General features: G+C 38.3%; 1 protein-coding gene across 1 annotated transcript in view; it reads right to left on the bottom strand.

Annotated features, from left to right (window-relative positions):
- Positions 1-12,949, bottom strand: part of EPYC (epiphycan) — a 38,285-nt gene that overhangs the window by 13,177 nt on the left and 12,159 nt on the right. Inside the window, exon 3 of the mRNA XM_029206376.1 lies at positions 708-879. Within this exon, the coding sequence (XP_029062209.1) occupies positions 708-879 (172 nt within the window). The remainder of the gene's footprint in view (positions 1-707; positions 880-12,949) is intronic.

A 12,949-nucleotide genomic window follows, 5' to 3' on the forward strand; every position in this document is an offset into this window, starting at 1 on the left:
CCGATGTTATGAAATACTTTCTTCTCTTTTCCTTTTCCTGCTGCTTCCCAGGACTGAGTGAAAAGAAGCCTGTTTTCCAATAAGTACGCAGACAAGAATCAGAACAGGCTTGCTTCAAACCCAGTGTGTGAACCTAATATGTGATCTCTGGAAAGTTCCTACGCTTTCTGAGCTAGTTTCCTTGGTAATAATGAACAAAATTAATACTAATACCTTCACAAGGAGGTTGCAGTAGTCAAACGAGATAATGTGAAGTGCTGAGCATTATGGCCCACAGAAGGCATGTGCTCAATCAATGTAAAATAGTATTAGCATCATCACCATCATCATTACCATCATCGCCATCCATCATCACTTCATCTCCTTGAACTGCGGGGCTGATCTCTCAGACACAGACTCTGATCTTGCTGATGGTGTATCGTTTGTCCTAGAGATGCATTCCACCACAAAGCTCTCTGAGTAATGATGCCAGACAAATATTTTGACCCCAAATCTTTTGTTATTTGATCACTTCCATCATGCCAAAGCGGAATTATTAAAACAGCTGTATATTTTAATACCAAATACATGTATATCTCCTGCTTCAAACCTAGCCTATAACAAAGTTTACTCCTTGGGTCATGGGGGCTCCCTGCAGAGTTGGAGCTTGGCAGCTTTGAGGAATGAACAAGTGGACTTCATTACAATCCAGCTTTGATGGACCTGACCTTCATTGGTGTGTGGGCCCAGAACCCCAGGGAATTCAGGCTCCTGTGGAGAAGAGCCGTCAATCAGTCTGGGGGTGGACTCCTCTTCCTCTTCCTCTTCAGCATCCTTTGGCTGTGGTGGCGGGGTGAGGAGCTCTCTGTTCCCCGAAGGTATCGCTGTCGCTATTTCAATCTGAAAAAGAAGCAGAATTTCATCAGGCAACCTTCTCAATCACCCTCTGTGGCAGTTACACACATTTAAAATGTATCCATCTTTGCCGCAAGAGGTCGCTGGTGTTCTGAAGTTGAACAAGGTGGGACGCCTGCTTGCCTGGGAAGGTACATGCGGTTCCAGTTACTGTTATTGTTTTTAATTAATTTTGTTTCTCAAATCTTAGTAATAGTTTCCAATGCCTTTTTAATTTTGGTCTTACTGCTCTTTACAACATTAAAAATAACCTCGTTTATTGTTTTCTAAATACCTACCATTGCAAGAATATATTATTGTTGTGAAAGATTCAAATTAATCCACAAGTGTGCAGAGTAAAATCCAAAGTCCCCTTCATCCTGCAGCCCCAGTTCTACTCCTCTTGTAGACAATAACCAATAAGAAATTGATGTGTATTTTCAAGTCCTTTTAATCCTTGGTTTTCTAGATTGAAATATTCTGTTCCTTTACAATGACTTACACTTCCTTCAATTGCATTTTTAGTGAAAAGTATCCTTTGTACTAAAATAAAATATATGGAGACAAGAAAACTACATGATTTGATTATGGAATGCTATTTCTCATATATTTTCACTATTATTTGAATAACAAATATTACCAATAATATTTGGGTATTAAAATTGACCTTTTTGAGAGCTTTGACAATAGGAGGCACTTTTGTAAAATTTGAAAAGCTTCTCAAAGGTTTTTTTTCATGGCTTCTATTTTAGATTACACTTGCTTTTCTCTTCTTACTTGCATATTTTATGTGGTGAGTTGTTGCTTCTAAGAACACTGTTTGCATTTAAAACAACCCGTTACTCTCAACTTTCTTCCCTTATCTCAGTCTGTTCCTTTGTATCCCTTAGTAAATCCCTACCTCCCTACCCTACATTCCTGCCGACCTTGTAACTTTGGGCAGGAAATCTGTTCAAGACAATTAGTTATCAACATGTAGGAACCACCCTTTGAGGCCTAGTTTTTTCATGGCATCCCAAAAATTCCAAATTCTCGCTTTATCACCTTGATATGGCCTCCTGATTCTTTCCATCCTTTATTTGGTTTCATTAAAAAAGCAAAACAGGGCTTCCCTAGTGGCGCAGTGGTTGAGAGTCCGCCTGCCGATGCAGGAGACACGGGTTCGTGCCCCGGTCCGGGAAGATCCCACATGCCGCAGAGCGGCTGGGCCCGTGAGCCATGGCCGCTGAGCCTGCACGTCCGGAGCCTGTGCTCCGCAACAGGAAAGGCCCGCGTACCGCAAAAAAAAAAAAAAATAAAGCAAAACACACACACAAATTGCTTTCTAACTTATTTAATGTCAAAATGATATGCAAGCTATTACTTTCATGTGTAAAATAAGTACATAATTAGGCTAGATATTTTCTGAATATTTTAGATAGATGTTTCCGTTAACCATAAAATTTTAAGATAGACTTATGATTTAATGTCACTTTTATACACTTGAATATATTCCATCACAAATGAAAATTATCCTTTTAAGGAACGCTAAACTTTTTTTGTCAGTTTACTTTTCTGGATGTGTCTCCTTCTATGCTTCTGTAGTTTCTCCATTTCAGCCCTTCCTACATTGTATGGGATTGATTCCATTAGGTTTCTGCCAACCCAAGCCTACTTGATGGTACGCTTTGAGTTATGTCTTTTATCTTTGTACCTCAAAGCTGTAGCATAGTAGGTGATCAACACGTACTTACTGAAAATAATAAAAAAATTTTGCTTGTCCAAAATAAATCTAATTCACAGCTCTATGCTTAATTTTAGAGATTTTGCTGAGAAAAAATCAACGAATGTATTAATGCGTTGAAAGCAAACCAAAAGCAAATTACAGTGTATTTGGTGCATTAGGAAGCCATACATGAAGATATTATAAAACGTGTCCAGAAATCTCTGCTTGAGAAGATTAGGCACACTTCCCTAAACAGAGAAACATACGGTTTCCATCTGCAGGGTCGGAAGGAGGCAGATTCAGAAGGAATGGATTTGCAGAGAGACCAAAAGGAGGCTCTGGGAAGAGCGGAAATTGAGACAGATCTTTCACGGAATGGAGGCAGCCTAAAGGGAGAAACACATTCCAGACACGTTGCCTTGAATCTTTAGCTTTGTAGAAAAATGTTTGCACATACTTTTTACAGATAATTATTTTTCCACTGATTTGATGTGAAGCTGTAAGGTCTCACTTGTCATTCAATATAATGAGGCAAAATAACTTCTGTGTTTATCAAAAGCTGTTTTGTTCATGCTTACTTGCTAATAAAATGTGAATGTTGAATAAATTTTAAGACCAAAGGAAAGGGATTTTTTTTCAGTTCAGCAAAATTACAGAACTGTAACCTCAAAGTACTGTGTCAGGAGAGCCTTTTGGATCGCAGACACCATTTATTCTCACATTGAATAGAAGTGATTTAGGCTTCTGTCGTCTTCTCCTCTTTAACAATTTTCATACCATGATGTGAAGCTGTGAGGCAGTGCACGCAGAGAAGTGAGGCCAGGGAAACGTGACCACCTGGCTCTCTGTGAGGCATACTTTTATGCTTATGCTGCAGAAACCTAAATTTGGGAATAAACACAAATGGCCAGAAGATATCCCTGCCCCCCTTTCTCAGGCTACAATTGGTAACACTCAAACATATCTGAGCCTCTGATATAAGTATTCATTCTTTTGGATTTTTTCTCCACTCTTTTTCGTTTTGCCGCCTTATTTTACTCAGACTTGCTCCCTACTGAATTGACTTTTTGATCTAATCATTATATTTCCCTAAAGTTTAAAAACACAATACAGGGTCACTCCCACATATGACCTTGAGCTTAGCTATCACTGCACTTGCTTATCTTCTTGACCCAGTACCAGCAGGGTACATCTTTAAGTTGATTGTCATCTCATTCTATTCTCTTGTCTACTGTCCTTTAGATGACTGATGCCATGCGGACTGTGTTTAGAAGCACTTTCCGTGTCCACGAGAGAGGTATATCTCTACCAGGGATGACAAATGCATAGCGCATAGACAGTGACCTGGGTAGAGTGACGTCTCAGCAGACGTCAGGCTGGAGAGATCATAGTGCCAAGAGGAGTCCTCCACCCTGCCTCAGCCTCCACACCCAGCACAGACTTGGCTCCACAGAAGCAACCCAGCACCTCAGTGCAATCTCAGGAAAATCAGGGCTGAAATGACCCCGAGGTGTCTTACATGAAGTTTCTGCTCCTGGAGAAATAAGGAATCTCAATAGAAAGTCAGTTACAGTTTTTTGTACCAGATGATGTGTACTCAGACTTTTACCGGCAATATTTATATTGTTATTAATAATACTGCAAAAGATTTGAGACTTTTATTCTCCAATAGTCAGCAAAGTTGCCCATAGAAGAATCTTCCTATAAAAGTACTCAGCAACATTTTAAGTGACAATAACATAAGGGGCGGGGGGTGGATAAATTGGGAGATTGGGATTGACATATACACACTATATATAATAGATAACTAATAAGGACCTACTATATAGCACAGGGAACTCTACTCAATACTCTGTAATGACCTATATGGGAAAAGAATCTAAAAAAGAGTAGGTATATGTATATGTATAACTGATTCACTTTGCTGGACACCTGAAACTAACACAACATTGTAAATCAACTATGCTCCAATAAAAATTAACTTAAAAAAACAAAAACAAATTTCAATCATATCTCCATTTGTCCCTTAGCAAAAAGCACATATAAATGATCCATACAGCCATATTAACCATATTACTACCGTTAAGCCTCTTATTTATCTTAATTTCAGAGTAAAAATATGAAAAATTAGTATGTTCAGAAACAGCAGTCACACTTCTTCCTAACTGGCTCATTCACCACTGATTCCTTCCGTAGAGACCTCTTGTTGAGATGCGGCTCACACGTGTTCAGAGCAGTCACAAACCATTTGCTGCTGTTAAGCATTGTGTTTGAATTAATAAAAACGAATGTATTTTGTTTTTTGATATTTTAATATTTTTTCATCTCTGCATTTAACCTGCACTGTTTCCAATGAGGAACTCAATGAAAATGTAATATATGTGTGATGGAAAGAATGCTATGAAAGAATTTGTTACTCAGATTTGCTTCCTATCTTTATGAATGAGTGAAAGGATCACTAAATGAATAAGTGAATTTGTAAATGATGGAAGGTTCACCAGTCTTTATAATTGTCTAATCAACCAGACTGAATGTCTGTGCCAAACATTACACTTAAGTAACTGTCCATTTTACCCATCATTAATATTTTCTAAACATCTATAAATACCATTGTTTTTTTCTCCCTATTACCATCACCATAATCTAAGTTACTTTGTTCTCTTGCCTGAAATACAGTCATAGTCTACTTACAGGAAGTTGGGATCTCCTCTACTATATATTCAACTTTCAGTGAGAATCAACTCTTAAAAATACAAAATTGATCATGTCCACCCCTGTTTGAAAGCCTTCAGTGGCTTTTTATTGCTCTTGATAACCAACAGAACAATGGCCTTGAAGAAGCACTGCAACATATTGATTACGAGGAAGGATCCAGACTAGATGAGTTTGAATCTAGCCTCACTGTTTAGGCAGTTACTTTACCTCCCTGAACTTCAGATTCTTTATTTGTAAAATCCTGATATAAATATTACAGCGGTGTTAGGATGAAAACGTTAATACACATAAAACACTTAGAATAATGTCAGACACATAGTAAGTGCCATGGAAAGGTTTGCTATTATTATTAAAATAAATTTAAAACTCTTTGATTCACAGAGTCCTGCATGGTTTGCCCTTCAAGTGTCCTCTGCCTTCAACTCCTGCCAATTGTTTTCTTTTGCTACACTGGCCATCTTTTGTTTCTTATACTCTCCATGTTCCTTCTTCTATAGGACATTTGAATGCACTAGTCATCTGCTTGGAACTCCCTCCACTCCCCAGCTTTTTTTCCCTTACTTTATTTTTAACAGCTTTATTGAAAGTATAATTGCTATACAAAGAACTTCACATATTTAATGTGTATAGTTTGATGAGTTTGGATATATGCAAACATCTGTGATGCCATCATCACAATCGAGATATTAGATAATATCCACCACCTCCCAAAGTTGCCTTGTAATCTCTTATTTGCCCCTCATATCTAGTTCAGGTCTTACTTCCTCAAGGAAACATCTCATGATCTTTGTGACTTAGACAAACATGTTTGATGAGTGGCTCTCAGAGCTTTGTGTACTTCTTTTGGCACATCCACCATTGATTTCATGGTAGATTTGTGTGGTTTTTTTGGATTGTTGCAATTATTCCTTTTCTAAGATCCTTTGCAACATGACTTTTCAACTCCTGCAATCAAGAAGTAGAGGGTAATTTCTCATCCCTTGAATTTTGAATTTAGACTGGCCTTCTGATTTGCTTCAGTCAACAGAATGTATTGTTGTGTCCATTTTGAGGGTAGTTCTCCAGAAATATTGCATGTTTTCATTTGATCTCTAGGAACCCTGCCCAGTCATCATATGAATGAGCTGGCTTCAGCCTGTTGGAAAATGACAGAGCATATGGAGTACAGGAAAGCCATGTAAGCTGAGGCCAACCTAGTCCATCCATCCCTGAACCAACCCAACAGCCGGTTGGGGATATATGAGTGAGCCCAGTGCAAACTAGAAGCATAGCACAGCCCAAATTGCTGAACTGCAGAATTGTGAGCTAAATAAATGGTTGTTTTAAGCCACCAAATATAATGATGAAAAAACAACAATAAGGTATATAACATTAACCCTCATGGGGAAATAGATATTAGTTAAATAGCCACATATACAGCACAAAAATCTGTACCAATAATTGTGCGCATTTAATAGATTTGTAAACTGAGGATGGAAGGAGGGAGGGTTAAATAAACTGCCTGAGGTCACATAGCTTCTATGTAGTAAGGCCAGGATGTGAACTTGATTATCGTTGCCACAGAACTGCACAACGCCCTTAACATTTACTGATTCTGTACTCAGCCAAAAAAAAATCATGCTGAATAATCTAACTTCTTAAATATCTTCACTCTGAGGAAGAGGAGCTCTGGATAGGAAAAGTGAGCATTGTCATCGCTGGGAATGACTTCACATTATAAATTCATAAATGGACTTTCTTGTACATATTTTAAGCCTCACGTGATTTTTTTTTCTTGGTGTCATTTATCAACCTACCATCAGCTCTGATGGTGACTGATTATGTTAGTCAGTTGCTGAACCTGAAGGCTGAACACCCTACCAAGGCCATGTTGCCCGGTGGTAGCACTTGGCAGCCAGTCATTCCCTGAAATTGACAAGTATAAAAAGAAATCACATAACAGGGATGTAGGTAGAGTGTAAAATTCAAGCCGCATTTATTATAATTTTCTCTCACTTTTGTGAGAAATAAGTATTATGTAGAATGAAACTCTAGTCTGGTTAAGCATGATGGCTAAGACAATTTCATATATTCACCAAATCATCTCGTTTTCCTCCTGGGCATTCAGTTAAAATAAATTTTCCAATTTATTTGACTCTAGCTTGGGTCATTTGGCTAGTTCTAGCCAACTGACGGGCAGAGAAGGTCATGTGCAGCATCTGGTCAAATTCAGTGAAGAATAAGCATACTTTCTTCATATTCTTTCTCTTCCCTTAATCTGTCAACAGAAGATCCACTGTGACAAAGGTGAGGATGGTGACGTTCTAGCATGAAAGATGTTTGAATCCCTGAATAACTACTTGGAAGACAGTAAACTCATTGACCTGCATTGGGTAGTCATGTCAGCAAGATAGAAATTTTTATTGTGTTAAGCCATTGGGATTTTGAATTATTTGTTACAGCTGCTAATGTAACTTGCCCTAATATAGACCTTTTCAATTTTTGTTTTCTTATGTGTTTCCTAATTACACTGATGGAACAGTTTCTAATATTTTGGGGGTTGAGCTATCTAGCACATATCATTGACATTAGAAAAAATAAATGCACATTTTTTTGTCTCTCTATCCTCTCTGATTTCTCTTTTACAAACAACTGTTCTTTGATCTTGGTTATTTGGTATAGTACTTACTGAAATATTATATCACTTAATTTTAGGGAATTCACCATTGTTTCAATTTATTTTTAAATCTCAGTATTTTATTAAGTCAAAATTAATAAATCTATATAATGGATAAATATCTGCAAGTCAAAATCAAAATTAGTCAATGGCTTTTTGTTTAATCAAAATAGCATATAATAATCATAACATTTGATATTGACTTGCTAAGATATGTATGTATTGACAAAAACATGTAAATGCTTCCTTTTCTTTTAATCTATCCTAACGTATGGTTACTCTTCATAAATAACTCTAAATGGTAATGCTTCTTTGTATTCAGTGCAATGTTTAAGTGAAAAATTTAATGCAAAAGAAACAAAAGCTGATGATTTAAAGTTTCCGTTTAATCATACCCTCCCTAATCTGTGTCTCTTCTGGGACCTCAGCATGTTTTTCTTTGTTCACATGTTTATTTTCTCATTTCCTTTCCTTGTTGTCAGAACATGGCAATGTTTCATTTTTACTTGCCAGAAAGATTTTTTACTTCAGTTTTATCCCCAGTTTATTCAGGACTGTTCACCATCATCCCCTTAGACTCCAGAAACTTAATAGGTTTCCAATATCTTAGTTCTCACAAAATGTATCATCTAGTTCTAATTGAATATCTCCAAATAATATTGGTAGGGAACTTTGGCAAAGGCCGTAGAAACATTATTTAATAGCAAAGTCAGTTCATGTTCCCTTTCCCCTTACTGCCCTTGTTCCCCAAGTAAGGATGCCAGGACAATTTCGTGTAGGCTGAAATCAGTAATCTCATGAGGATGGGGGTAGGGAGAGACAGTCAATCACAGTAATTGAAAACAAAGAAGTTGGACTGAAAACCAAGATATTTAGAACCTTTCAAATGCTAGGTCTTTATTTTATGATGAAGTAATTTAGTATTTTTTTTAAGTTTCAATCTTTCCCATCCTAACACAAAGCAAATTGTTCCTTCTAACACAGACTTTATTGAGGCACAAACTATAACAAGCTGTGCCTTTTAATATGTAGAACTTCTCTGCATACAACTGCTATTCATTGATGATGATGTTGATGATGTATTTATCAGACGTAATTATAGACATTTTGAATAAGAAAACGTGCATTTTGGAGGATGTCCCAGGGAGGAGCAGCTAGTAGCCAATTGCCTTCAAAATAGATAGTTATTACATTATTTTTTTTACTCATGTACAGTCTCAGTGGTAAAGCCTTGAAAAATTTTACAAATTTAGAAACCTGACTTTATCTCTCAGGGGAAGAATTACTTTAAACAAATTCCAAAGACTGTACTAAACCAGGATGCTAACCTGAACCCTGTTATTGCCACCAATATGTTCTCTGTAGTCTCTGTAGCTTCACTTGGGGGCCTGATTATAATCAGAAGTTTGTAGGAGCAGAACCTGGGTATATCAGCTCTATAATAGCATAATGTAAAGGAAGGGCTGTCTTTCAAGGGTTCGAAATCCTTAGATTTGCTGACTATCGTTAAGTTTCTGCAGTCTAACACGATAGATATCCTCCTGCCAATAGGAGAAGGCTGCTGAATAACAGTTAATTGGCTTTGGCAATATTTCACTCTGTGATCTTCCTTTTTTTTTTTTTTTTTTTTTTTTGCGGTACGCGGGCCTCTCACTGTTGTGGCCTCTCTCGTTGTGGAGCACAGGCTCCGGATGCGCAGGCTCAGCGGCCATGGCTCACGGGCCCAGCCACTCCGCGGCATGTGGGATCCTCCCAGACCGGGGCACGAACCTGTGTCCCCTGCATTGGCAGGTGGACTCTCAACCACTGCGCCACCAGGGAAGCCCTGATCTTCCTTTTTAATCTCAGTACAAAAATGTACGGATCCCCTTCAATTTCCATTCTATATATGTTATAGATTCAATATAGTTATTGTGAAGGATTTTTATCTTAAATGTTCTGTATTTGATTTCTTTCATGTTTATGTCTTTGATCAGAGTTTTGATATCATAACTCCAGAGAAAACACACTTAAAAAAGAGTTGATCAATCCTCAATATCTTTTAGATATATTTTATTTGCTTTTCTCCTTATATGAATTAAGAAATGGAGTGTTTAATATATTTGCATATATACCATTTACCTCTTTAAAGCCCGTATTGAATGTTAACAAAGATATTGATATGCTGTCACTGTGATTATCCTTTGGGGCCCGCCAATCTGCATCTTATGTGGAGTACACTGACATCACAAGCCAATAATTGTACAACCTGATGGATGACAACATTGCCAAGTGGTAATTCTTGAATTATTTCAGTGCGTGTGTGTACGGGTACCTTAACAGTGGAAGCCTCTCTGTTCCTAACAAACTCAAGACAAGGTTTACCATAACTTGGCCTAGGAGTGTTAGAATGAGAAATTTGTGGAATTAGGGAGGGTCTAATGAAAATTAGGCATTTAAGAAAAAGGCTATGTAGGGCAATAAGAGGTCAGGTCCCATCTGGGGTTAGAAATTAGTATGGTAGGAGAACATGTCTAGGATAGGATTATCCAACTCAGAAATGTGAAGATTTCCAAAGATTTTTTGAACAATATTGTTTACTTTTGGCAGATTTGTAATTTACTGATTTTTTAATGTCTTTGTGGAAGATGCCACAAGACAAAATCTGGAGGACTATGTCAGTAAAACAAAAATCTGGACCAGAAAGAAAAGAGAAAAAGGCTCTCATTTAGCACACAGTACTAGAGAAGTAAAGGGACCAAATTGAAAAGCATATTAAACTGGTTAAAAAAATAGTACCTGACACACTAAAAGAATAGCTGAGGGACGTCAAATACCCCACCTGGGTCCTACCCCCAGAGATTCTGATTTTAATAGTCTAGGGTGTGGTCTAGGCATTGAAATGTTTTAAAACTCTAGAGATGATTCAAACATATGGCCGAGGTCAAGAACCACTACACTAGAGGGGAAATTAATTCCGCAGAATAGGACGTGGGAGACAGAAACGCTAATTAAGTCCTGGAACTTTGAAATGTTGAGTAAGGTCTTGATGAGAATATGGTAGAAGGATTGTTTTTTACTAGCCTCCCAAGGACCACAGGCATCAGAAACATCAACAGCAGTTTCAGTTCAGGAATCTGCTGAGGTTGATTCTCCAGCTGAAAAACAAAACAAAACAAAACAAAAACATGGGGAAGAAGTGGAAACTCTCTGGGAGGCGGATTTCTTGAATTCCACAGCCTGAAGCAAGAGTAAAAGCCCCTGCCCTGGGGCACACAGCTTCCAGACTAGAGAAACCCCTGGCTGAAAATCCTTGCTTACAACAGAATCTGTCACTTGACAGAACACATACTCAATGCAACACCAGGTACCAGAATACCAGGGCTTAGCAGGAAAATGGGAATTCAAAGGCAGTATGCAGAAAAAAAGAGAAGCCTAAGATGGACCTGGTAATTGGGCCTGCCGTCAGTCACCTGTGCTAGATAACAGGCTGTATAAAAACTGTGCTAAGAAACAGGAATATCTCCAATAATACTCTGAGAGAAGAGCTTGTGTTTGGGGATGTTGTGCTGCTCATACCATAGGTGCATCAGAATGACGTGGAGAGTTTGTTAAATCATTGATCACTGGGCCCCCCTCTCGAGTTTCTGATTCGTTAGGTTTGGAATGGGGCCTGAGAATTCGCATTCCTGACCAGCTCCCAGGAGATGCTGACGCTTTGAGAACAGCTGCTCTAATAATGGTAAAACAGTGCCATAATTTAACTCCTGGTGGGAGATTTCTCCCAATTGTACTTGAGCTCTAACTATGCAGACTAGAGGCAATGAACATATGCTGACCAACATCTGGATGAGGTCAAACCAAGATTTCTTCCATGTTCCAACTTCTCAGGTACCATCAACTCTCTTCTTGGTCTCTGGACAGTATGTACTGGTTTGGGGAATATACTCTTGCCTAGAATAACTATTTTAGGGACTCAGGATTATCTGGTTTTTAAAAATTTGATGGGGGTTAAGGTCAATAATGTGATAATATTGTATGTGCAATTAATGCTTCATTCTCTTTAAATATCAAAGTCATGGGAGACTTGGTAATGAACAAATAGCAATTTATGTGCCTCTGAAGAACTACATCTGTATCTAGTAGAGGCTACTCAGGTTGTAGTTACTGAAAGAAGCCAGCTTGACCTAAGCAAAAAGAATTCATCTAGCTGGGATGAAGCAAAAGAAATTGAGAAAGGGGAGTTTGGGACTGCATATTCTTTGGACTTTTAAATCACAAGGCAGGTAATTCTGACTTTGTACAGCAATATCTTTGGATTTAAACAAGTTTAGACTTTAATATGTAAGAGACATTAACGTGCAGTTTTTAATTTTTCCTCAAAAACTTTATAGAGGTAGGAGAGCTATATGCTAATCTGTGTCCTCTCTGTTTCTGGAATTGTCTTATTGGAGTGTATTTACTTAGCATTTCATTTCATTGCAGAAACTCTCATAAACTCTGATATTAGATAATGTGGCTTGATATAATTTGAGGTAGAACGTAGAACTGAGAGTGAAATTTCAATCTTAGGTGCAGAGAGGCCTTTGAGATAAATTCACTGATGTTCTTGGATCCACTTCAGAGTTTTCTGGGGTCAAAATCTTCAGACTTCCAGAGGACATCTAAGAGTGCCAGCTGGCATGAGGGCAGGACTCATGAAGGTAGGAGTGACTGTCCTAAGAAATGGGCTGCTTTTCTCTCTCGACATGGAAAGCTATACTGAACCTAACGGGCAAGGCTGATGGCTTGAGAGGCCACCGTGTTGGGGAGTGGGTGTATCCTCTGTGGGCCCCTTTACTCACTCCTCCTATGAGAGGAAGAAGGATGAAGGTAGTTGGTGAGTGAGAGAAGGAGCTTGGCCTGAGTGGTTCATCTTCTTCTTTAGGGGAGTCGCCTGCCTGTCAGGAGCATAAGTTCTGGTTTGCCCCTCTGTGCATGCACGAAGGTTTACTGTATTCTGAGGCCTGTGGTTGGCCAGC

The sequence above is a fragment of the Monodon monoceros genome, unplaced genomic scaffold, assembly GCF_005190385.1.
Source record: "Monodon monoceros isolate NGI ecotype Baffin Bay Population unplaced genomic scaffold, NGI_Narwhal_1 Super_Scaffold_6, whole genome shotgun sequence".
NCBI classification, from domain to species: domain Eukaryota; kingdom Metazoa; phylum Chordata; class Mammalia; order Artiodactyla; family Monodontidae; genus Monodon; species Monodon monoceros.